Source organism: Malaclemys terrapin, chromosome 6 (genome assembly GCF_027887155.1).
Source record: "Malaclemys terrapin pileata isolate rMalTer1 chromosome 6, rMalTer1.hap1, whole genome shotgun sequence".
Classification (NCBI taxonomy): domain Eukaryota; kingdom Metazoa; phylum Chordata; order Testudines; family Emydidae; genus Malaclemys; species Malaclemys terrapin.
Window position 1 is genome coordinate 108,239,547 of NC_071510.1, and position 26,945 is coordinate 108,266,491.

Sequence of the window (26,945 nt, forward strand, 5' to 3'; positions counted from 1 at the left end):
TAAATTGGAACAGTGGGAGAGGATGTGAGAATTTAGGGGTGCAATTTTGTTAAGAGCCTAAGAAGGGATGGAATTATAGGTATCAGTAAAACTATGTATGGGATCAACTAAGAGATCAAGAGGAGAAAGATTATTTGAAAGAGGACTAAGGGCACCATGTATGTTAGTGAATGAAGAGGACAGTTGTTACCAGTTTAGGAAGAACAAAATCAAATAGGATGAGAGAATGATTACTGACGGATTTGGGCGTGGGAAGAGAAGAGGAGTTTGAAATTAAATTTAGGTTGAATATGTGGTGGTATAGGTTCATTGTGGTTTGATAAACTGAGAATATCTAGCAGGGAGATGAAGTTATAAGCAAGCTAGTTGGAAGCGCAGTCAGCCTGGATGTAAAATTTCCCAGTGCTAATGAGCAAGAACATATCAGTCAGGGTATAGATATGTCCAGATTTATTAACACACCGCACACAAAACCATATAGAGGCATAGAAAGAAAAGTATTACATTACTGTGACCTTATAATTGTCAAGTTTCTTTTTTTTTTTTTTTGTATTTCAGTTTACATTTGTTGAATAGGAAAACACATATTAAAAGAAGTGAATCAGAAGTAGAGCCCTTATTTGAGATCTTAAAAACTTAAAAAAAATATATATATATCAAAAACACCCTACATCATAGATGCAGGGTAAGGCCTGGAATCTAAAGATCAACTTTGACCACTTATTCTCCATTTTCCCACTTATGCGAGCTGTTCCAGTGATCTGATCTCTTCCTTCTATCCCTACAACTAAAACATCTGTTCAGGCTATCTGATGATCTTCCATCTTGATTATTGTAACATCTTCCTCCCCTCAGACTTCGTGATACCTCCAGTATTTAGAAAATACAATTACCAGATTGGTTTCTTTACTTGTTATTCTAACCATGTTGTCCATCTCTTTGAATTCCTCCACTGGCAGCTCCTCCTATATTACATGAAATTCAAACTTTTTTCCCCCATGCCATCCAGGTGCCTACATAACCTTGACCTTCCCAGAATACTAGTCCTTGTCTCTTTTTTTTCATTGCCCCCTGTCTCATCCGCACTGCCAGGGATGGCAGCCTTGACACACTACTTCTCCCACAGGTGTTTGTCTATGTGGAGAATGCGGGAGACTTCTGTATTATTTCTAGGAGAATTACATGTGTCTCAGTTTATCTATTTGATATTATTCTGTATGACTGCATGGATTTAATCAAAACAGGAAATGAAACAATGACAGAGATGGGATCCCTCCAGAGGGAATATCAAGGGTCTTCAACAGAACTGTGGGGGGAGCTATTAAATGGGAAATCCTCATCTGCCTGGCCCAAGGCAGACGAGCGGGTTTATTTTCCCAGGCTTGAGTCTAGGATCAAAGACGCAACAGAGGGTCCTGTGGCATCTTTAAGACTAACAGAAGTATTGGGAGCATAAGCTTTCGTGGGTAAGAATCTCACTTCTTCAGATGCAAGTAATGGAAATTTCCAGAGGCAGGTATAAATCAGTATGGAGATAACGAGGTTAGTTCAGTCAGGGAGGGTGAGGTGCTCTGCTAGCAGCTGAGGTGTGAACACCAAGGGAGGAGAAACTGCTTCTGTAGTTGGATAGCCATTCACAGTCTTTGTTTAATCCTGATCTGATGGTGTCAAATTTGCAAATGAACTGGAGCTCAGCAGTTTCTCTTTGGAGTCTGGTCCTGAAGTTTTTTTTGCTGTAAGATGGCTACCTTTACATCTGCTATTGTGTGGCCAGGGAGGTTGAAGTGTTCTCTTACAGGTTTTTGTATATTGCCATTCCTGATATCTGACTTGTGTCCATTTATCCTCTTGCGTAGTGACTGTCCAGTTTGGCCAATGTACATAGCAGAGGGGTATTGCTGGCACATAACGGCATATATAACATTGGTGGACGTGCAGGTGAATGAGCCGGTGATGTTGTAGCTGATCTGGTTAGGTCCTGTAATGGTGTTGCTGGTGTAGATATGTGCGCAGAGTTGGCATCGAGGTTTGTTGCATGGGTTGGTTCCTGAGTTAGAGTTGTTATGGTGCGGTTGGTGGTTGCTGGTGAGAATATGCGTAAGGTTGGCGGGTTGTCTGTGGGCGAGGACTGGCCTGCCTCCCAAGGTCTGTGAAAGTGAGGGATCATTGTCCAGGATGGGATGTAGATCACTGATGATGCGTTGGAGAGGTTTAAGCTGAGGACTGTAGGTGATGGCCAGTGGAGTTCTGTTGGTTTCTTTTTTGGGCCTGTCTTGTTGCAGGAGGCTTCTGGGTACATGTCTGGCTCTGTTGATTTGTTTCTTTATTTCCTTGTGTGGGTATCATAGTTTTGAGAATGTTTGGTGAAGATCTTGTAGGTGTTAGTCCTCTGCCTGAGGGGTTGGAGCAGATGCGGTTGTACCTCAGCGCTTGGCTGTAGATGATGGATCGTGTGGTGTGTCCAGGGTGGAAGCTGGAGGCATGAAGGTAGGCGTAGCGGTCGGTGGGTTTTCGGTATAGGGTGGTGTTAATGTGGCCATCGCTTATTTGTACTGTGGTGTCTAGGAAGTGGACCTCCCGTGTAGATTGGTCCAGGCTGAGGTTGATGGTGAGGTGGAAGCTGTTGAAATCATGGTGGAATTCTTCCAGGGTCTCCTTCCCATTGGTCCAGATGATGAAGATGTCATCAATGGAGCGTAGATAGAGAAGGGGCATGAGTGGACGAGAGCTGAGGAAGCGTTGTTCCAGGTCAGCCATAAAAATGTTGGCATATTGTGGGGCCATGTGGGTGCCCATAGCGGTGCCACTGGTCTGGAGGTATATATTGTCACCAAATTTGAAATAATTGTGCATGAGGATAAAGTCACAGAGCTCAGCAACAAGTTGTGTTGTGTCATCATCAGGGATACTGTTCCTGACAGCTTGTATTCCATCTGTGTGTGGGATGTTTGTGTAGAGAGCCTCTACATCCATGGTGGCTAGGATGGTGTTTTCTGGGAGGTCACCAATGCATTGTAGTTTTCTCAGGAAATCTGTGGTGTCACGGAGATAGCTGGGAGTGCTGGTGTCGTAGGGTCTGAGTAGGGAGTCCACATATCCAGACAGTCCTTCAGTGAGAGTGCCAATGCCCGAGATGATGGGGCGTCCAGGATTTCCAGGTTTGTGGATCTTGGGTAGTAGATAGAATAACCCCGGTCAGGGCTCTAAGGGTATGTTGATTTGTTCCTGTGTTAGTGTAGAGAGTGTCCTGAGTAGATGGTGCAGTTTCTTAGTGTATTCCTCAGTGGGATCTGAGGAAAGTGGCCTGTAGAATTACCAAATTCTTACCTACGAAAGCTTATGCTCCCAATACTTCTGTTAGTCTTAAAGGTGCCACAGGACCCTCTGTTGCTTTTTACAGGTTCAGACTAACACTGCTACCCCTCTGATACTTAGGATCAAAGAGACTCTAATCCATTAAAGACCCCTGCCTAGAGAGGAAGCGGTGGAGGTTAGTCTCTGACTGAGAGAATGCTGCACTGGCTGACTATCTGTCTCAGCCCAAGAGTAGGAACATCTAGGCTGAGTGGATCTCACCCACAACTTACAAGGAAAGAATGAAGTTTGGTTAATAGTCATATGTTTAAGCCTTCTTGGTTATTGTAATCCATTTCTCTGAATACTGTGTTCCTGTTGGCTAATAAATAATACTTCATTTTGAAGAGCTTGAGCTGAGTCATTGCATATATTTTCTTGTTAGAGCTCCTGAGAGAAGACTTGTACAAGAAGCCAAGCAAAATAGGCCCTGCTGAAGCCTAGGTATGCAGTCTGAGTGACAGAATTGCAGGAGTCTCCTTTGAGTGAAGCGGAGCCACAGTTCTATCACTAGGAATGAGGGATTGTGGAGGGGTACAAGGCATAGCCCGCACAATGATCTGTGATGGTCCACTTCTCCCACAATCATTTCTGCACCTTCTTCCCCACTGCCTTGTATGCATAGACTGACAGACTTAGTAATGGATAGTCTGTTACTTCCATGCATTCAAATCCCTCCTGAAGATCCACTTCTGCCATGATATGTAGGGGAAAAAACCAATTGGCTGGTGTTGTTACAACATTGCATTGTGAAGACGTTACCAGATACCGTCTCCAGTCTATTTAGGATATGCCCCTTTCCCCTAGTCCTTTGTGTATTTGCCTGTTTGGTTCTCGGATTGTAAATTCGTTAGGTCAGGAATAATTTCTTTTATGTTTGGAAAGTATCTATCATGTTTTGGGTGTTACCAGAGACAGACAAATACGTAATAATATGAAAGTAGTTTTTCTTACTTTTGTGTTTTACAGTCTAAAGGGAAAAGGCTGCAGTTGCGATCCTTGTCTTCTTTAAAAGCTAGCCTATTGAAACAACATCGAAACCAAAATTCTACCCTTTCTACCATTCCAAAATTTCTTCTTCTGCAAGAAGAAGAAACAGCAGAACTGAGTGAGAAAGCAGCAGATTTACAGGTATTTAACAGCACTTTTCTATTTACTGTATAATTAATGCATCTGATCTAATTTAGGCAATTCTGAATATGGAAAAAAAAATCTAATTATCCTGCGCTCTAATTTTAAGTCATATTCTGAATATTATACTCTTACTAAATTTGCTTAAATGATTTTACATTCTTAGGAAGAATTTTAATTTTATTTTGGCTTATAGGTTCTAGAAAATGCACTGATTTTCTTATCAGTCATTTTAGCAGGATGTTAATGGTTTTCAAACATCATCTTAAAATAAATGATTTTTTCAGAAATTAATTACTTTTCCAAAAATGCATGCTAATAATATACAGGTTGTTAAGTCACTTTCTGTTGCTATTCAAAATCCTGAGTTTTAAGCTTTGACATGTATTGCTATTTGTCTACCTCATAAATCTTAACATCTTTTTAGGAAGAATGGCTGTATGTCAAACTCGCCATGCAGCCTTTCAAATCTGCTGTGTACTTTGCTTTTGAAGATCTCTTCTGTAGAAGCAAATTCCCCTTTACCCGCATTCTGAGCCTTACTATTTGGGGCAGCAAATGGGGTGGGGAGTAGAGTCCACAGACACAGATACACACTCTATGCTAATTGCTTTTTGAATGTTAGATGATTTAGAATGGATAGAGGTTTCATATATAAGGCCTGTTAATCTTCACTGTGCCTCTTTCACTAGACTTGCTTTCAGGAAAATAGATACAAATCAGATTACATATGTTTTTTCCCTTTGATTTAGGATTATGAAGACAAATCTGATGATGACAAGCAGTTTCAAAATAACTCTTCTACTTTCTGCAGCCAGGGACCAAATTCATTTTTCAGTAAAGCTGATCAAGGCCGGTTGGAATTTGCATCAATGTTTGACACTGTTCATGCAAAAGATGATACTGATGCAAAAGATGATCTATCTACGGAACTAAATTCAATTCAGAAAAACCTTCTTGCAGCCTGGGGGATAGGGATTTCAAAAAATGTGCAAGAAAAAGATATGCTGTTGAATTACACAATAGGTTGCATTACCCACCTTTTCAACATTCTCCAGTTCATTAAAAGCCCTTTACTAACCCATGATGCATTTTTAAACAAGTCTGAAAAATATAAGCTATGGATGCATGCTATCTTAAAACATTTTCAGCAGTGTTTAACTGTCCTGTACTGGGATGTGAGAGACAGACAGACAGTTGGGCATTTGGTAAAGCTGACATCACAGACTGTAAAACTGATGCTTATTCAGCACCAAGATCAGTTGTTCTCAGAATACCTTTTGGGGTGCTTCTGTTTACTGAAGATGGTTGCACATAGTCTAAATGGGAAGTTCACACCTTGTTATGAAATAATGTCTGCATCCTCTGATGTTAACAGTGCTGTAGAGCTTGACTCCCTGATTGTGCCTATTTTTCAAGTTCTTGATGGGAGCAGTGCTCAGAAATTTCGCTCACTGAATTCTCTGGTTAAGATACCTCCTCAGGCAGTAAAACTTGGTGAAAAGCCAGAAAACAGGTATGATTGTTAATGTGCATTAAAAACTTTTTAAAAACTGGATTTAATTACTTTCTCATTGTTTTGTTAGAGAAGAATTACAGCAGCATTTTATATCATCTCCACTTTGTACTCTGAAAAAATTGTGGTAATTTATTGAAGCAGGCATAGTAATTCCATGCTATTAGAGTGAAATACAGTGTCATATTTGTTTATTTGACAAAGGTACTGTTATGTTTGTACTAAGTTCAATAAAACAAATAACAGTGTGGGAGCAACACCTGGGTACATGAGTTAGGGTGATTCTTCTAAACACTAAAAGCTGTAAATTATTAATAAACATTCTGTACAATAATAAATTTAGTAGACAAAAGGAAAACAATAGCATAAAATATGGTTCTTAAGACTATCCAAGAAAATAGATGAAGATATTAATGAAAAAATTATAAATATAATTGGTGAAATATAGAGCTGAAAATCAAATTATGGTGGAAATATTGAAGAAAATATTACTTTAGCTGTAATATAATATACAAAGTAACAAGTAAGTTTGAGGAATAAGACAGAATTATCCCTCTGTTTCAACTAACCTGTATTTTTTGGTCAGTGATAGTATACTACTTTTTGATCTGCAGGTTGATGATATTGTGGCGGTTATTATATAAACAAGTGCTTCAGTATCAGACTCAGCTAAACAGAAAAATATCTAAGGATGGCAAGTCATTAACTGAAATGAAGATTGCACATGAAGAATCCATTGTTGCACAACTTCTAGGTCATATACAGGCAGTCCTGCAGTCTTCAGGAGAGACCTTGGAACAAACCCGGAAGCTCAATTCTGTGATTGGTTAGTACATTGGAAGGAACTGTAATCAGATGACAGTTGTATGGACTGAATATTAGATTAGGTACAACTTATTTGTAATTAATAACTGACTTGATCTGTAATGTATTTGCTGAGATAGTTATAGTAGGAATTCATCAAACTTCTGAGGACTCACAACTAAAGCATCTTAATATTTTATGGCTAACCGTATTTCTGCGTATGGTTTAGTGGCTTAAACATTACAGGCTTCATCCAGAACCCGTTGAACTCAATGGAAAAACTCCATTGACTTCAGTTTGCTGAATCAAGTTTGAAATATATAGGCATCCTGGTATCACAAATCTGAATCCTGACAAGGTTGAGACAGCTTTGTCTTTTCTGAGGTAGATAAATGGAGTTCTGGGCACTTCACTGTATATTTGTTTCTCAGCTGAGACCTTACAAACATCGATTTGTTTTCAAAGTTCCATGCCGCTTTTCCCCAGAGTAGGAGTTTGCTGATGATGGTGTCTTTGGCAAAAAGGTTCCATCCTCCTGTTGTTATGCTGGTTGTTCACTTGGCTTCCACCAATTACCCCACAACATTTCAATGATGTGTAAATAGGGCGCTATCGTTCTCATGCAGGCAAAATCCAGTTGATTTCATTGGGAGATTTGCCTTTTGGAATGAAAGGGACTATTATATAAATTTGAGCTATTATTATTTATTACTAAAACAACAAAGAAGGTGATGTGAAAGTTGAAAAAGTAACGGGAAATGCTTATCACCATGAATAAAATGATATGTTTTTGAACCATAAAGTTTTTGATTACACTTAGTATTTCTGAATTTACTGTTAGTCTGCTAAAAAGTGACAGTTTATAAAAGCTTTGTGGCAAGAGGTTGTAACCAATTTTAATTCCACTTTAATAGTGAATTAGCAGTCAAAAATGTTTACCCAGAAAAGTCTGTAGTTCAGAATTATTATTTTCGCCCCTGCCACCAAAGTGTCATTTGGCTGGAATAAGAGTGATTTTCCAGAGATTGAGAAATTTGCACATGTAGTAGCTGCTGTGGAATTGTGCTACCATTTATGACAGCTTCTCTGATATGGTGTTTAAAAATCATGTATTTAATAACAGGCAAAGATTTGAACTGAAATAGAAACAGATATAGATTTATGTGTTTGTATGTGTGAAAAGATGTGAATACCTTGTAATTTTGTTGATGTATTTTTTTTAAAGGTGAGGAGCAGTTTCTTTTAGGCTCATACGAAGAATCTGTGGATCTGTGGAAGAGGGCTCTTCAAGAAACCAAAGCAAAAGGCAAGGGAAAAATGGTGCAGTGTTCATCTTTTCAGTTTTCAGATGTTTGCACAATATTCTGGCAAGGCTGTTCATACTTCTCTGCTGTAGTTAACATGCTGTTAGCATATTTGTAAAAGACACCTATTTTTCAGAGCTGCTATTTTGAAATCAAAATTTGCTCAGGAATAAAAATTGAGTCCAGAAGACTTTTTAAATACATTTGAAAAACCAAAGGACAATTATTACAGAAGTTGTAAAGTTAAAGGAGGAATTTGTTTTGTTTTAAATAAATTCTAGCTGAAAATCCATTTGGTGAGCAAGTAGACTATCTGGAATGGACTTCCTGGTTCATTGAGTCCAGTTCCCAGAATTGCAGATAACCCTCTTGGATAATACTATTCATAAACTTATCAAGCTCCAGCTTAAAACTAGTTAGGTTGCCCCTACTAATCCTATTGGAAGGCTGTTCCAAAACACATTCTTCGGATGGTTGGAAACCTCCTTCTAATTTCCAGCTTAAACTTATGTATGGCCCATTTATACCCACTTGTTCTTGTAACAGCACTATCCTCTAGATTAAATAGCTCTTCTCCTCCCCTGGTGTTCACTCCTGGTGTATTTATAGAGAGTTAGGAAGGAGGAAAGAAGTACTCCAGAATCTTTACATGGCTACCTTTTGAGGACAGCCACTCATGTCTTAGGAGAAGGAGTAGTTCTCAGGTATGCTGAGTGGACAGGGGTTATATGGGAGGTTTTATGATTTTTTTAAATTTTCCTAAAAAAACAATAAAAATGCAAAAAGGTAAACTACTTACAGCTTGTATTTGTCACCAAATACTGCACATTTCACAGGATATCCGATAAAATTATGCAGCTACACAACTTTACAACTTGTCAAAGCTTCAAGACCAGATAATACAAAGGCAGACAGTATTACAGAGATATAACATGTTAGAGTGGGGGTAAATATAAAAGTAAAATAATAATAATAATAATAGTAAAAAGACATACACAAATAGGCAAAAATGGAAAGGAGAGGGCAGGGTTGGATGAGGGAGGGAAAAAAGCAGAGAGGTCAGGTGGAATGGAAGTCTGACATGATTTGAGCTATGATAGAATCATAGAAAGTTAGGACTGGAAGGGGACATCAGTAGGTCAACTAGTCCAGTCCTCTGCACTGAGGCAGCACTAAGTATTATCTAAACCATCCCTGACAGGTATTTGTCTAACCTGTTCTTAAAAACCTCCAATGATAGAGATGCCTCAATTTGCCTAGCTAATTTGTTCCAGTGCTTAACTACAGTTAAAAATTTTTCCTTGATGTTTAACCTAAATCTCCCTTGCTGCAATTTAAGCTCATTACTTCATGTCCCGTCCTTGCTGAATAAGGAGAACAATTTCACTCCTCCAATTTATCAAGAGAGTAATGAGCCTCTTCTTGATAAAGACTATCATCATGTTCCCCTTCCGTCTTGTCTTCTCCAGGCTAAACAACCCCCCCCACTTTTTTTTTTTTCTCACCCTTTCTTTGTAGGTCATGTTTTCTAGACCTTTAATCATTTTTGTTGCTCTCTTCTGGGATTTCTCCAATTTGCCCACATATTTCTCAAAGTGTGGTGCCCAGAACTGGATACATTACTCTAACTAATGCCTTATCAGTGCTGAGTAGAGTGGAAGAATTACTTTTCATGTCTTGTTTACAACACTCCTAATATACCCCAGAATGATGTTCACTTTTTTTTTTTTTTTTTTTTTTTTTTTTTTTTTGCAACAGTATTACATTTTGTTTGTGATCCACTATAACCCCCCAGATTCTTTTCTGCAGTACTCCTTCCTGGGCAGTCATTTCCAATTTTGTATTTGTATAATTGATTATTCCTTTCTAAGGCTATGCCTACACTACAGCTTATGTTGAAATAACCCATGTTGCACAGGGGCATGAATAAATCACCACCCTAAGTGACATAAGTTATATTGACACAAGCACCGGTGTGGACAGGGCCATGTGAGCAGGAGAGCTTCTCCCACCGACATAGCTTCTGCCACTCGCTGGGGCTGGAGTAATTAAGCAGACAGGAGAACTCTCTCCTGTTGGCTTAGAGCGGCTATGCTAGAGAGTCTACAGCAGTGCAGCTGCACCAGTGCAGCTGTGCTGCTTTAAACTCTCCAGTGCAGCAATTTGTGTTTGTCCTTGGGTTAAAATTCAATATCTCAGCATTCTTTATCCAAATATATCAATAAATGGTGCCCACGTTTCTTTTAATTCATATAATTGATCTTTGTGTCAATAAGTCATTCTTTCTTTCTCTGCTAACTCAGACAGTCTGAATTCCACTGCTCTATTTTGAGCGTAAGTTTACTCCTCTATTTTTGTAAAATCATGAGCTTGGTAGTCATTGCAGCTCTCAAGAACCAAAATCTTTGTAGTGGACTTAAACCCAGTACATAACCTAGGATATAATTTTCAGCTGAGGTTTGGTTGCTGAAGCCAAGCACTGTTTTCACTCACATATCCACCTTTTTCCATAGCTCTGTATAGGACAATCTCGCAGTATATGCATCAGGATTCCTTTTTCTTTTTATTACAGTGCCAACAAATATCAAAGAAAAGGCCCCCATTTTGCGCAACCTTTATGGCGTCCAATATGTTTTGAATAGAATCTTTTGCTCTATCAGGCATAGCCTGAGATCCACAGAAGCACTTTTAACATTCTATAATATGCTCTGCCATTGGGGTTCTTTGAAAGGCTGTGATAACTCCCCATGATTTTGCAGAGAACTCCAGACCAATCAAATTCCTCTTCATTAGTAAGGCATACATAGAGGACATGGGCCTGGGGAGTTTATGAAGTATTTCGAAGGTTTCCAGTAGCTTTAATATGGAGATATACCTATCTCATAGAAGTGGAAGGGACCCCGAAAGGTCATATAGTCCAGCCCCCTGCCTTCACTAGCAGCACCAAGTACTGATTTTGCCCCAGATCCCTAAGTGGCCCCCTCAAGGATTGAACTCTCAACCTTGGGTTTAACAGGTCAATGCTCAAACCACTGAGCTATCGGCAGTCTTACGGTATACAGACCAAACTGATACATTGCAAATGTTTTAGGTGTAAGCACTGCCACTCACCAGAGTGTGGCAGGTCATATTGTTGTTTTAGTGTTAGAAAAGGGAAAAAGCCTTCATCACTGACCAATTGGGAAATACATATGATACCCATGCTCAGCCAGTTCTTCCAAATTATAGGTGTTTTTTTCCCCCCAGTTTGCAAGTCTGGGTTACCCTGATATGTGCTTTTACGTGATGGCAAGGATGAAGTTGGTACCTCTTAGCTAGGATAACCAATACTCTTTATGCTGCCACCAATGTAGGCACCTTATTTTTGTCCATCGGACAAGAAAGAGGAACCAAGCAGGCCCACAGAGGGAGTTGGATACATTAATACTCATTCAGTTTCCACCCATGTTCGTATAAGGGCCTTATCATGCTGGAACCAATTTAACATCTGTGACATATTAAAAGCATAAAAGTAATTTTGTAGGTCTGGGAGCCCAAACCCTCCCTTGGCTACAGGGAGCTGGAATTTTTTAAGTGATAGTCACGGGCATTGACCAAAACTGTACACAATGGCTCTAATAATGTTGTTAAATTTTCTGAAATAAGATGGAGGGATACATACAGGTAGGCTGCTTAGAATATAGAGGAGCTGACACAGAATATTCATTTTTATTGCATTAGCCCTTCCACACAGGCTCAGGGAGAAAGGGTGCCACCTGATTGTATCACTAGTTATTTCAGAGAGTACAGGATCTAAATGTATCTTCACTAAGAGAGATATGTTTGAAACCTTGTTGGTATTTAAGGATACCTAGACAAATCAGGCCTTAGCCTTGTGGATCTTGAGGCACAATGTGGCTGCATTCTACTTCCTGCTTTCTATGCACCCTCTCCTGGCATCATGTCTGACTTGAGCTGTGCTGCCTTTGTAACATCACAACTGCTCACTAACCCCCTTTTTGAAATGTGTATAAGCTGCAGAAGTGGAACTTGGAGGAGGAGAATTAACTCCCATGCAGGTTTCTGACTGATAATGCACTGGCTTGCAATAGGATCTCATCTTCTAGAATGTCTGCTCTCCAGTTCTGCTCCCTCTATAACTTATGGATCCTTAGGGGTATCATGGTTACATAGAGGCAATTTCAGGTGAGGGGCATCTGCTATGTTTAGCCTTTCTGAATCTTTTTTTATGCTCATTTGTTTTTCTGCATCCTGGATTGTGTGTGTGTGTGTGTGTGTCCCTCTTAACCTATGTTTATCTTCCTTTGCTTTGAATATTCAATTCTGCATTTGTTTCCTTTTGTAATGTAGGAGAAAAGAGGACACAGTTTCTTCAAACTAGGTATTACCTTGCTATATTATATTGCCACCTCTATCACTACAACTTAACTGAGGCTCAGGGGCTGAGCGATCATCTTGTGAGAGAGATACTAAGACGATCTCAGCTGTCTGTAAGGCAGATAGAAGATTTTTCTGGTATGTTTATCTTGTAAAAAAAAATAAAAATCCACTCCGTTTACTAATGTATGTTGTTATTCTTTAGATAACCTGGTGTCTAACTTTTATGCCCCTGTAAGAACTTAACTCCATGATTCCCTTCTAAAAATTCTTAGAGCTCCCTGCAGACTGAATACATCCTTTTCTTAAGGGATGGAAAATAGGTTTTCTGTGTAACTCTGACACAGAAGCTGAGAGTTCCTTAATTATTTCCATTCTTCAGCCTGTAATTCCTTAATGCCCCACTTCTGAATCATCAGTATTTCTGTGTCTCAAAAAAATTTGACTGAAGAACTTCTTTCTAGTCTGTAATAATTAGAGTGAGTGTTTGGAAGACAGCTTTAATTGTATAGTTTATAGTTTGTGTGTGAGTTAAGTACCCTTTTTTAGAGCCTGGTCCAAAATCACTGAAGTCTGTGGAAAGACTTCTGTTGAGACACAGTTGGTCACAATCCTAAATCCAAACACACAAACTTTGGAAACATTTGTATTCTTATACGGATGCACATTTTGTGACTGAGCCCCTTGCTTTATAAAGGGCTGAATCAAAGCCCTAGATCTGAATAACCAAAACTTTGGGAAAGTTCAGAGTCAGTCCTGGATCTAAACTTAGTGGTTTGGGCCCATCTCTAGTTTATAGTTGTAAGAAATCTTCAAAGGGAATTGTTACTAACTAGTAATTAATAGAAAGAGGTTTCTATGTTTTCTGTTTTAAAAGGCTCAGGAATGTTGTCAGGGGAAATGAGTAGGGCCGCAGTTTGTTTGTTCTGTGCAAACAGTTGTGTTGGGTATAATTAAACAGTTCTGGCGCCCAATTTTTATAGCAATTTTTTGTTATTGTCAAAAACATTTTAATTAGATATCTCTCTCTTAGATGCTGAATATTCGCAATATGAATTGTGGATGATAAGAGATGTTCATCCTGAAGCTGCAATGGCAGTAATACAGTCCATGGCACGATTCATGGCTGCCTACTTCACTAATCAACTGCTTTATATACTTCCCCCACATAAAGTCGATATTCTGCCTCCACTTCACATCAACCAAGGTATTCTGTTAAACAAAAAATATTTTAACTGGCTCTGATTCAGTGTTATGATTTGTGTGTCAGTGTTGCCTTACCTTACCTTAAAGGGGTAAGTCCTCTGTTTTTAGATGTGTGATTTTTATTTTTTATAATTATAGTATTAAGGATAAAATTATACTTGGTTTTATTATATTTTTTGCAAATATTTTTTGTGCCAGCAAAACAAATATTTTGTAGCTGTGGTAATTGCTGAGAATATTTTCATGTTTAAATATTTAAGCTTTCATGTCATAGTTAAAAAGTATAGTACAAAGTGTTCTCAGTTTATTCTATAATCCACATACTTACTTGGATTGTTTTGCAAATTGCTGTGCCTCATGAGGATCCAGAGTAGTTAGCGATCCAAATTTGAGGTTGTTTGAACAAGGGATTCCCAAGATACAGCTCTCCCTAAAAACTATAATAATGTGACATCAAAATTGTACGGTTCTTACAATGCCTTTTTTTACACACATCTGGGGCTCAAACTTTGGTGCTGCCCGTCCTCAAATTGATATCACCCACTCAGGATAAATCTCAGCTATTGTCTGATACACACTACCCTTTCGGGGAAAGAAGCAGTATGTTAAAATTTATTCAGGATATAAGTTGAATCTGCAGTGTATCTTGAGAAAATCATTTGTGCATGTGCAAAAGGACTGGGGCTCTGTTGTGAGCTGTGATGTTTCAAGCAGCCTGACATTAGAGTAACTGGGTGACTCAAGCTGACATGCTGTTAAATCCAAAATGCATCTTCTAGTGTGTGTTTTGGTCCTGCCCATGGCAGCTTTCTGGGAATGTGTGTTTGCACATTAGGTGCTCTCTGCCTGCATTCTGCAAGGGTTCCTTTTGGAAGTTTTGCCCTGAGAGCAGAGTTTCTGGTTTAAGAGCTGATATTTCAAAGTGTCCTAACATCCGCACGTATTCTCTGTTTTTACTTTGGAAGTATTGTCAAGGAAAATAGTTTTAATTAACTAAAGGGAAGATGAAAAGCTCTAGTAAGCAACATTAGGGTAATGTAATCATACCACGTGCTCCTTATATTATGAGCTTGTAATTTTAAAAATGCTCTAAAAGTCATGTGCATAGTGAGATTATTTAGAGTATTGGTATGCCATGACATTTGCAGGGGTATGCTTCTTGGTGCTACTTTGGAGTCATTTGGTCAGGGGATTAGTTCTTCAGACACATCCCTCACAATAAGGAGCTGATGTTTATATTCACATTGCTGTAAAGCTCACATGCCTTGTCTCAAAAATAGGTACTTCACAACAGAGGCTGGGGTAGACTTTGGGAGAGTGGGGAGAAGAGCACCCCCACGAGGTGAATGGGATCACTTCACACCTGTCAGGTTGAGTCAGTCTGTATTCACCTCCACATGGTGTTCTGAACATCTCGACTGAAAACACCCAATTAAGATTAATGGGCAACTTTCTACTTCTGCAATCTTTCCATGCTGCTGCAGGTTGTGCAGAGCCCCTTTCCCTTATGCTACAAATCTCCATGGCAAGGCTAGACTTGTGGCTTGCACAACCTACCTAACTCAGCATAGAAATGAGCAGTCTATTTGGGTGCAGATGTAGCTCTCTTCATGTCACAGAGTAAGCTATGGCAAACAGTGGCGTAGCCAGCTTCTAAGAGGAGGGGGAACAAACATAAAAAAGGCGTCCCCCTTGGCTCCTCCTCCGGCCGCTCCGCCCCTCCCCCCCATGGCTCCTCCAGCCCTGCTGTGCCACCCCCGTGGCTCCCTCCCCTTGTTCCTCCGGCCGCGGCTGCCGGACGCCATGCCGCCCCCCCCTGCTCCTCCGGCCATGCCCGCCGCCTCCCCCATGGCTGCTGGCCGCACTGTGGGCTGCCAGCCTGCGCGCCCCCACCCCTCCCTCGCTCCTCCGGCCACTTTTGGGCAGTTTGAGTCTATGGAAATGAATGAGAGAATACACTTCGATGGGACACTTTGCACCAAATAAAATGTTTTAACATAGTCATTCCTTATGTCTGCTCATTATAGGGCAGCCCTGGCTGAAATGTACTTACCGTATGTCCCCAATGGCTCTTGTCTACTTCAGGGGTTAAAGTTGCAGGGGTAGGGCTGGTGTGTATCTTAAGTTATTTTCTTGTTTTTAGAGGCTTAAGTATAGGTGTACTCGACATTTTGGAAGGATACAAGGCATTGTTGGTCAACCTGAACTCTATGTTAATGATGATTTTGGGCATTGAATTTAGCTCAGCAAAGAGAAGGTTAAGAGGCAACTTGTTCTGTCCATCTGTAAGTGCTAGACAGGGAGAACATACTTGATAGTAGAGGAAAGCCTATGGGGCAGATCCTCAGCTTGTGAAAATTGTCATAGTTCTGAGTTTAATGGAGCTATGACAACTTTCCCCAGATGAGTATCTGCCCCATATTATCCTTTAAAAATCATATACAGTGTTATAAAGGTAATAAAAAAAATCAGTTATGCAACAAGGTGGTGTGATCAAATGCCACAGTATAAACTCTGAGTTTATTTTAACTAACCTGCAGGGTATGTAATTAACGTTATTAAAAACATATTTTCCTTTCATAGACCGGTTTCCTCGAGTTGTTCCACTACAGCACTCTGTGGTCACCAGTGCTGTTAGAGACCAGAACCTTTCTTCTGTATGGACAGCTGAATATGCTCTTGACTTGCTCTTTGTGGGTGGACTGATTCCAGAGGCTGTGTGGCTAGCACACAAACTTGGAGACTGGAAAATGTCTGTTTCAATAGGTGTGGCCTATAATCTGTACTGTCAAAGTGGTGGTGACTTACGGTGAGTTATGCTTGTTCAAATAAGGGAACTCAGAATTATCATCATGCATGATTATGTATTATCAAGTATTTTACTGAGCAGAGAAGGTAGTGTCCTTCCTCTAAGACACTTCCAGGTTAATAGATACAAGATTTAAATAGATGTGCATTTTAGCCAGTGCCTCAGATGAATAATTTTATCTGTGGAAGGTTTTTTGGTTTTTTTTTGTTTTTTTTTTTTTCCAGAAAAAGGAAAAGATGTTTCCACAGAATTTCCTTGGTTTCTCCACACATTTTTTTATTTTGTCATTAATTAATAGTTTCTTGATATGCTTTCAGGTCAGAGAAAACGGAATTACATCTGCCTTTGAACTTGACTCCAACACAAATTTTTCAGGAAAAACTACAGTCTTTCTTGGGCCAGCCAGTCAGTTTTGAAACATCAAATGAAGAAAGAACTAAATATAAACAATTTACAGGTATATTAAAAATATAGTTTCATCCTATTTACTGTCAACTTTGTTCTAATTGATTCCATAAATCCTAGGCATTCACTTTAAGTGTTTTGTCTTTAGCATTATGAAGATACAGTTATTATCACCATATATGCAGATAGCTACTGTAAGTGCCTAGAATCCTGTAGAGAGACAAGGTGTGTGAGGTAATAGCTTTTATTGGACCAAGGTCTGTTGGTGAGAGAGACAAGCTTTTGAGCTTACACAGAGTTCTTTTTCAGGTCTCTGTAAGCTCTCAAAAGTCAGTCTCTCTCTCTCTCTCTCTCTCTCTCTCTCTCTCTCTCTCTCTCCAACAGATGGTCCAATAAAAGATACTGCCTCACCCACTTGTCTCTCTAATATCCTGGGACCAACAAGGCTACAACAACACTGCATAGTGTCCCGTTGGTCTTTTGGCTTTTCCCATGCCCAAGATGGCTCGTATCTTCCTTCTTGTTTGGGGAGGACGATCTAGACATATCAGATATTCACTTAAGTTTTGTTTGACTATAAAATACTTTATTGGCAAGTGTACATTTTTAGAGTATAATAAAAATAAGACACATTGAAATAAATGTGGATGTATGAACAGTTTGGAAAGCATCATTGCATTGGCACTAAAGTTACAGAACACTGAAGTATTACTTAAGCCTATAGCAAGACAAAAAATGTCGTCTTTCTGCACTGCTCCAAAAGTTGGCTCCCATAGCCAGATCAGACTGCCCTTGACTCAATGTCCCAGAAAGTCTCATTGTAGTAAAATTATCCATATCCCTTATTCTGCTCTGGTTTGTGAAGTCCATATTTCAAGGCCTTGTTTGCATATGTGATTTACGGTATTCTTTGTCTTAACCATTTTCACGCTGTTTGGAGTGGTTCATGACTGTGAGTGCCAACCTTAGGGCAGACTGTTGAAAAGCAGGGCGGACATCCCAAACGGGTGTCATGTTCTGTCATTAGATTTCATCAACTCAGTAACAAATGTGAACTCCTGAAGTACTATATAGTCTTAACATGAAGTCACAGACTGTTCTCTTGGACACTCTAGTCTTTCTTGCCACCCAGGCAAGCTTAATGATAAATGGTTATTTACACCAAAGATCACAAAATGTTCAGATTGCTCCCAGTCCCGAGAGACCAGTCACTTACCCCATGTCAATTTGTACCCCAGATCTCACAACAAAGACAACACTTGTAGCCAATCCTGTAGTAAACTAAGTATTTGTTAGCTAGGAAAAAGAAATGAGAGAGTTAAATTAAGGTTAAAACAGGCAACATATACACACACACGAGTTAGTCTATTGTTCGAAAAGGGGACAGAGCTGTAGTAAATTGTCAGCACTGAATATCTTTTAGGGCTAACCCAGGTTGACCCTAGGGATCTCTGCTTTTGTTTCCTAGCTCCAGCCCTGTGAGAGTCCAAACAGCAAAGAGATGAAAAATTTTCATGTAATCTGTATTTTCCTCTTCCAGAACTCAAGTTGATGGGACAAGCTTCCTTGCACCTTTCTGGGTGTGAGAGGTCTATTAACCCATTTTTTAAAATCTTGTTGCTTCACCATCGCTCACTTAGTTTTGATGGTCCTCCTTAGTGGGCAGGGATACCACTCTTCCTGCCAATTCAGAAGTTCAGACCATGCATTTTTATAATTGTAAAGCAGAACTTACATGTTACCTTATAACATGGGATACAGCCATTCCAAGTTAAGATTAATGCATGCAGCAACTTACAAGCATCTTATAGAGTCTAAACACATCCTTACAAGTCTAACATCTATCTTAAACACTACTAGCATACAGATGAGCTGGTCTGGTTTCCAGCTATGAATTTCAGTGCTTAACTGATGCCTACAGCCTTGGCAAGACCTGGCACCTGGTCTAGCAGTATTTAAGCACTAAAACACTGATCCACCTCCATGAGCTGCAGAGAAAAGGACTGCAGTCCAGACATCCAGATTTGTGAGAGATGTTGAGTAGCAAAAAACAACCAGAGTTAATAATTAAGCATTAGAAGCAGTTTTTTTAACTCTACATTTATTCACATTTTCAAATCTTATATTAAAGAAAGTAAATATGTGAGTTATTCATAAATTCTGGAAAAATGAATGTAAAATACTGTAATGCTGCTTATTAATTTCAGAAGAAAACATTGCATCAAGTGATGCATTTACCGTATCTGTTTCAATTCTTGGTATTTTTTAGATCCCATTGAAGAGGAAGACGCAAATGTCCTGTTTGGTTCAGTGCAAGAAATACTGAAAGCAGCTGTTATGGCAGATGCAGACATTCTCTCAGAGACATTTCAACTTTTGATAGACTCTGCCAAGGACCTCACCAGAAAATTGTGTGGTTTAGTGCCTGATGGTCTATATCTTCCTGCACCACCATTATACTGTCCACAACCAGCTTCTCTCAGTGAAGTAAGCATATTTAGTAGAAGTTGCATGAATGTTAGTTTGAACTTTCTAATTCAGTTTTTCTTTCAAAAAAACTTCAACCAATTACTTGTGTGGCATCGTAATAGCAAGAAGCCTCTTTGAAAAGCTCCTTTCAATTTTTCTTTCTAATTTGTGGAATCTCTGCTCTTAAGATGAAGAAGAGAAATGTTCTGAAGAGCAGAAATTCCATGTGTGGCTCAATTCCTTTATTCTTTATATCCTCCCTTTAAAAAAGGGAAGAAGGAGGATCCGGGGAACTACAGGCCAGTCAGCCTCACCTCAGTCCCTGGAAAAATCATGGAGCAGGTTGTCAAGGAATCAATTATGAAACACTTAGAGGAGAGGAAAGTGATCAGGAACAGTCAGCATGGATTCACCAAGGGGAAGTCGTGCCTGACTAACCTAATTGCCGTCTATGATGAGATAACTGGCTCTGTGGATGAGAGGAAAGCAGTGGATGTGTTATTCCTTGACTTTAGCAAAGCTTTTGAGACAGTCTCCCACAGTATTCTTGCCGCCAAGTTAAAGAAGTATGGGCTGGATGAATGGACTGTAAGGTGGATAGAAAGCTGGCTAGATCGTCGGGCTCAACGGGTAGTGATCAACGGCTCCATGTCTAGTTGGCAGCCGGTTTCAAGCGGAGTGCCCCAAGGGTTCGTCCTGGGGCCGGTTTTGTTTAATATCTTTATTAATGATCTGGAGGATGGTGTGGACTGTACTCTCAGCAAGTTTGCAGATGACACTAAACTAGGAGGCGTGGTAGATACACTAGAGGGTAGGGATCGGATACAGAGGGACCTAGACAAATTAGAGGATTGGGCCAAAAAAAACCTGATGAGGTTCAACAAGGACAAGTGCAGAGTCCTGCACTTAAGACGGAAGAATCCCATGCACTGCTACAGACTAGGGACTGAATGGCTAGCTAGCAATTCTGCAGAAAAGGACCTAGAGGTCACAGTGGACGAGAAGCTGGATATGAGTCAACAGTGTGCTCTTGTTGCCAAAAAGGCTAACGGCATTTTGGGCTGTATAAGTAGGGGCATTGCCAGCAGATCGAGGAATGTGATCGTTCCCCTTTATTCGACATTGGTGAGGCCTCATCTGGAATACTGTGTCCAGTTTTGGGCCCCACACTAGAAGAAGGATGTGGAAAAATTGGAAAGAGTCCAGCGGAGGGCAACAAAAATGATTAGGGGTCTGGAGCACATGACTTTTGAGGAGAGGCAGAGGGAACTGGGATTGTTTAGTCTCCAGAAGAGAAGAATGAGGGGGGATTTGATAGCAGCCTTCAACTCCCTGGAGGGGGGTTCCAAAGAGGATGGAGCTCGGCTGTTCTCAGTGGTGGCAGATGACAGAACAAGGAGCAATGGTCTCAAGTTGCAGTGGGGGAGGTCCAGGTTGGATATTAGGAAACACTATTTCACTAGGAGAGTGGTGAAGCACTGGAATGCATTACCTAGGTAGGTGGTGGAGTCTCCTTCCTTGGAGGTTTTTAAGGCCCGGCTTGACAAAGCCCTGGCTGGGATGATTTAGTTGGGGATTGGCACTGCTTTGAGCAGGGGGTTGGATTAGATGACCTCCTGAGGTCCCTTCCAACCCTGATATTCTATGATTCTATGATTTCCAAACTATTGCCCTTATTGTCATGTACTTAAACTTTGCATTTCGCAGAAAGACTACAATGACTCTCCTTTAAAAATTGAGAGAGATTATCGTCAGAAGGTGTCTGGGGTCCTTCAGCGAATTCTGCTGCTCTTCCGGGCTGCTCGTTGTTCCTGCCCTGTAGCACAGTGGTATATTGTACAACTGAAATGGGCAAGAAAAGTAATGCAAAAGGTAAAATATAAACTTGTTTACTTTTAACTCCATTATCTGTAGTAAATATTACAGAGGGTGACTCTTTTGAGGGAGATCCTCTCATCCACTCTGCGGCCTTCCTAGTCTGATAAGAGTCTCAGTCTCAGATAGCTACTGTCTATATTAGTTTAATCTCCAGAGGAAATTGGAGCCTAAAAAATAGGGGTTCCAAGGTTTTTGCCTCAAAAATTACTAGTGCTATTACTAGAGGTGGGAAAGAAGTGACCATTGGGTTCCAGACCACTTGGGGCTTTAGAAATATTTATTAACACCTTATGGATTCAGATAGATTTCAAGGCCAGAAAGGACCTTTATGATCCTCTAATCTGATTTCCAGAATAACAGGCCATAGAAGTTTCCCATGATAATTGATTGGCAACTGGCTGCAAATTTTTAGCTATCTAGAGCACAAAGTACACATGTAATAAGACTTTTAATGTCAACTATTTAAATTTAGTTTACTTAAAATTAAGCCTTATAATATAATGATAAAGGTTTTGAAACAGAACAACTCAGGTTTTTCTTAGCTGTTTTATTCAGTAGTTATACTAAAGTTCCATCACCCTGCTAATTCACTCTATCATCATATTAAATAAAGCATTGTAGTTGTCATAGCTTATACATTTATTAGATGAAAATGTGTTCCTTTAAAAAAAAATAACCTGGGTTTCAGATCCATTGCATTACAGGAAATAGAAAGCCAGGCCTATGGAAATATAGTTGATTATGTCAACATTCGGTCAGTAAGTTAAAGGGGCCATTCAATCCTGATATGAAACACTTCAGTTGATTTCATTAGGATTTTCACATACAGACAAACTGAAGAATAAAAATTTTAATTAGTAAGCACTTATAAAGGTAATTTGCTAATTTCTAAATTGTCACAAATAAAATTGTTCTAAGTTCATAACACTTTTCTTTTCTTTTCCTGCCTATAGATTCGAATGAAAGGCACTCTTCCTTCATTGAGTTCATTTCCTGAAACTTTGCTTCATTATTCTAAATTTAGTACAATATTCTTTAGACCTGCATCTTCTGGAGACCATCGCTTTGATGATGTTTCTTGTAAAACAATAGGTTTGTTTATAATAAAATCGAATAAGTAACTTATGGTTGGAAAATAGAACAAGAGATGAGAAGCTGCATGTGCAAGGGAACACTCTAGGCTTGATTGATTGATTGATTTTTGCATTTGGTTGAAAATATGTCATGATACAGTGTCTTCTGCAGTGCTGTCTGTTGTAAATCTTTCAAAATTTTTGCAGTTTTTGATAACTCAGAAGGATATTTATATTTTGCTATAATTTTAAAATATTAGTATATTAATAAAATATAAATTGTAACTATATATTTTTTCCAATTTAATAGAAAATGAGTTAATCATCCTTGTTTTTTATAGACTAAAATTAATTAGTAATGTCCATTTATTTTCAATTTTTTAACTAAAATTATAGAGACTGAGGCATATACTGGGCCACACTGCTTTGCAGCTCTTATTCCAACTTCTGTGTTTCGTTGTGATTAATTTTGGGGACCAGAGAGATGGCGTTTTTCTCATATTATTCAGAGAATGTACTAACTTGAAGATTAAAAAAATTCATAATGTCAAATTACTAGAACAGATCTTATGTTAGAGACTTCTTTAAGTGTATAGAAATGTGATGGGAGAAAATTTGGTCAAAGCCATCTGTGCTACTGAACACCAAATGTACTATAGTATAAAGAAATCCATAGACAATAAATTGGGGCAAATTAATGTGAAAATAATCAGAATTGGTGGTGATATTGATTCCTTCGAAGCAAGCTGAACTATGTTAGAGCTCTCCCAATTCTTTAACGCTTACAATATCTCTCCTCAAAGATTCTAACAGATTAGGAAATTTTACTACTTGAATACAAAGATGCCAAGATTTTTGTTTTCCTTGTTCTACATTTTGCTATGAGACAAGAGAAATGAGAATCTGATCCTATAAAGAAGAATCTTTATTAACTTGTGAATACTTTTTGACATATTCTTCTGGCAAAATGGAAAGGCTAAATTCTCAACCCCAATTCTTCTGCAAGTGCTTGTCCATATGTATTCCACTTCTGGTGCACATGCACTCAAGTTCAAATTTTTTTGGCCAGTAGTGTCTGTTGGGGCCACGCTGTGCCCAAAATGTCCACCTGCTCCCAACCTGAGGACATAAAAAAATGGAGCAGGCCCAACCATCCCTCAGTTCCTTCTTACTGCCAAGGGCAAGTAAGCCCTAGCGGCTTCCACACCTCTTACACACCGAGCATCAAATTTCTCCCTTGAATATAAATATTAGTTGGTAGTTAGTGTTAGTTTAGTGTTGGTTAATAATTAGGGGGTTTTTTTCTAGCCCTTAAGACTGAACTGAAATCTCCTAGTTTCAAGACCTGCCTTTCTTGTGATGTGGTGATGCTGTTTAATGGCACATTCCTGATAAAGGTGCCATTTGCAGGGTATTCATTTATTGAATGTGAACTCAGGCACAGCCCTCAGTTTATGCATGTAAGGTGTGATTCCCAGCTCTGGTAAATGTACACACGCAAACTCTGCTTGAACTAGCATGCTAAAAATAGCAGTGTGGCTGCAGCAGCTCAGGGTAGCCACCTGAGTACACACCTAGGAACTTGGCAGGATTATACTCCGGTGACTAACCCATGCTGCTATCTATGCCACTGCAACTACACTGCTATTTTTAGAGCAGTGGCTTGAGCAGATCTAGCGCCTGTACATCTACCTGAGCTGGGAATCACATCTCCCAGCTGCTGTGTAGATATAACCCTAAGAGACTGAGACTAGTAAGACCAAGAGGGTTAGAAAGAAGAAAGAGTACTGCTACTCTAAGGAGCATAAGCCTAAATCACCCTTTCTGGGTCCCACTGTGAAAAGGCAGAAATCTTATCCTGCCTCTTTAAAAGGTAGTTCAAGGCCCAGAATGGGTCCCACTGACACCCTCAGAAGTACCAGTCATCGTGCTTGCACAATACCATTCCCTTGGTACTAAAGTTCTAATTACCAGTAATGATGGCCTCAATTAGTCCTCCCACAGTACCATCATTCCTAGTACTGAAAATTTCTATGGTTCTGAGCAATCTTATGATTTCAACTCAACCCAAATCATCACTGTGCTGTGTGGTGAAATTATTCTCCATGGTACTGATTGCAGGTAATGTATAACACTCAGTACTTCATTCACTGTGACTCTTCCTGAAACCCCAGTTAACATAGTTCCATAGAAGAGAAATACTCATTCTCTTCTTCAGCCTTGGAGCATCACCTAGCTGCTCTCAAAGGTCGCGATCTCATGATCCTTTATGTTTTAGATAATGATTCTAGTACTCATGATTTTCTTAGATCCAAAGGTTCCTTACTGCTGTCATTGTCTAAATCTAAAGAATATGGGGGGGCTGGCACCAGTTTTAGACTTGAGGCTGCTAAATGCCTTCATCTACCACTTCAAGTTCAGGATGGTAAAGCACTGGCCTCTCTAATCCTCTCGTTGGCTTCCCATAACTAGTTTACGGCTCTCAATCTCCAAGTTTTTAATTTTCACAGAACAATCCATCCGTCTCACAGGACATACCTGAGATTCCTTCCAATACTGAGAGGACTGACAGTTTAGAATTGTCAGAACGTGACAGACTATACCCCATCTGCCCAAGAGAGAGGAGAGAAATACAGGCCATTAAGGCTGATCCACTGCATGCTGTATTTCGTAAGGGCAAGGTGCTCCTTAGGCCTTGCCCCAAATTCTTGACAAAAATAATATTGACTTCTATCTAAATCAAGTAATTTTCCTTTTTCCTAAATCCAACTCCAATGAAGTGAAAGCCAGACTGCACACCCTGGATATGCTCAGGTCACTATCATTCTATCTAGAGAGGACTAAAACTTTCAGGAATTTCCCACGATTATTTGGAACTTTTGCAGATACTATGATGAGTCAGGCAGTATCAACTGAGAAGTTATCTAACTTGATTTGCAATTGCATCAGAATATGCTACGAATTAACAAATTTAGATCCACTGGTAAAGATTAGAGCCAGCACCATCAGTACCTAGCCAGCTACTGTGGCTTCTTTAAGAAACGTGTCAATTTCTGGGATCTGTAGGGCAACTATGTGGGGTTCAGCACATAAGTTTACACAACATTACCCCCTTGTAGAGGCATCAAGATCTGATGTCTGATTTGGCAGACCTGTCCTAAAGTCACTGTTCAAATAAACACCAAGCACCCTCCTCTTGTACTCCAGGTCACCAGAAGTGGAATACATATGGACAATCACTCAAACTGTAATTTACTCTGCAGTAACTGTGGTTCTTTGAAATGCATTGTTTGTATGTATTCTACAACCCGTCCTCCTTCCCTGGTACTGCGGAGTACTATAACTCCTGCAATTTGTATTGGTAAAGGAACTGAGGGACACTTGGGCCTGTTCTGCCCTTTATACCCTCATTTGTGGGTTTGTGAGGACACTTAGGGCATAGGCACGTACCCAACAGATGCTGCCAGTCAAAAAAGTCTGAGCTCAAGCACATGGGACACATTCATGCTAGAAATAAATCTCCTGTGGGGCATTAAGGGGGAGTGGAGAGGGTGGGGAAGGGGAGCAGAGTGATAATATACAACTAATGTCTTCCATTAGTGACTGACTATAACCAGCAGTTTTAAATTAGAGCATCCACTAGGCTGCCTTAACCTGAATCAGAGTCAGGGGTGTGATTGTAATAGCTTGAGGATCAGGTAAATGTAATTGCACCCTGATGGTCCTCCTCATGCTCCCCTGTCCTGAATCTGTCTAAGTACAGAAGGAAATCTGTCCGAAAGTCCTATTCCAAGATGTTGAACATATGTTTTTATAGCTCTAACTGAGATATTGAAACTCATTGATACAAAGAGGGACTACAGAAATCCGACTACTGATCATTTTTGAAAAATCAAGAATTACAACCTTTTTTCTAAGTTACTGCTACCTGTAGTTGAACATTTTAATTAACAAGTTGCTCCTTTATTTCACCTTTAAGTAACTTGTATTGTGTTGTTTCTCTTGTAGGTTGCTTCAGAGAATTATGTGCATTGTGTTGGATGCTTCATGTTCGTGAAAGGTTGTCTGACAGTTGCAGACACTACCAAACTGCAAGAGAAAGTATGGGTAATCAAAAGGTAATTATAGTGACATTACAGTAAAGGTTTACTGTAACAGCGTACAGTTCTTTGAGTAATGGTCCCTATGTGTATTCCACGGTGGCTGCACATGTTCTTCTTCGAGTGCTTGCTCATATCGATTCCAATTAGGTGTGCGCGCGCCGCGTGCACGATCGTCGGAGAATTTTCTACCCTAGCAACACCGGCGGGTCGGCTGTGGAGCCCCCTAGAGTGGCGCCTTCATGGCACTGAATATATACCCCAGCCGACCCGGCGCCCCCTCAGTTCCTTCTTACCGCCCCTGACGGTCGTTGGAACTGTGGAGCGCGGCGTAGCTGTTCTCCACTCTCCCTAGCTTATTCCGTTTACTGATAGTTATAGTTATAGTTATAGTTGTATATAGTTAGATAGTTGTTTATTCACTTGTTAATAGTTGTTATACAGTTAAAGGTGATTAAGGGGGTTGTCTCCCCCTTTTTTCCCCGGCGCGTGGCCGGGCTCATGCCCAAGGCTCCCGGC

At 39.9% G+C, this 26,945-nt stretch overlaps 1 protein-coding gene across 8 annotated transcripts in view; it reads left to right on the forward strand.

The window, feature by feature from the left end:
- The window catches only part of CPLANE1 (ciliogenesis and planar polarity effector complex subunit 1), a 183,073-nt gene that overhangs the window by 44,857 nt on the left and 111,271 nt on the right, over window positions 1–26,945 (forward strand). For all 8 annotated transcript variants that reach the window (XM_054032044.1, XM_054032045.1, XM_054032046.1 and 5 more), the window contains 12 exons: window positions 4,324–4,485; window positions 5,238–6,001; window positions 6,616–6,827; window positions 8,031–8,111; window positions 12,460–12,624; window positions 13,520–13,693; window positions 16,276–16,501; window positions 16,819–16,958; window positions 19,176–19,393; window positions 21,083–21,247; window positions 22,207–22,345; window positions 26,335–26,444. In XM_054032044.1, coding sequence (XP_053888019.1) covers window positions 4,324–4,485; window positions 5,238–6,001; window positions 6,616–6,827; window positions 8,031–8,111; window positions 12,460–12,624; window positions 13,520–13,693; window positions 16,276–16,501; window positions 16,819–16,958; window positions 19,176–19,393; window positions 21,083–21,247; window positions 22,207–22,345; window positions 26,335–26,444 — 2,556 coding nt within the window. The remainder of the gene's footprint in view (window positions 1–4,323; window positions 4,486–5,237; window positions 6,002–6,615; window positions 6,828–8,030; window positions 8,112–12,459; window positions 12,625–13,519; window positions 13,694–16,275; window positions 16,502–16,818; window positions 16,959–19,175; window positions 19,394–21,082; window positions 21,248–22,206; window positions 22,346–26,334; window positions 26,445–26,945) is intronic.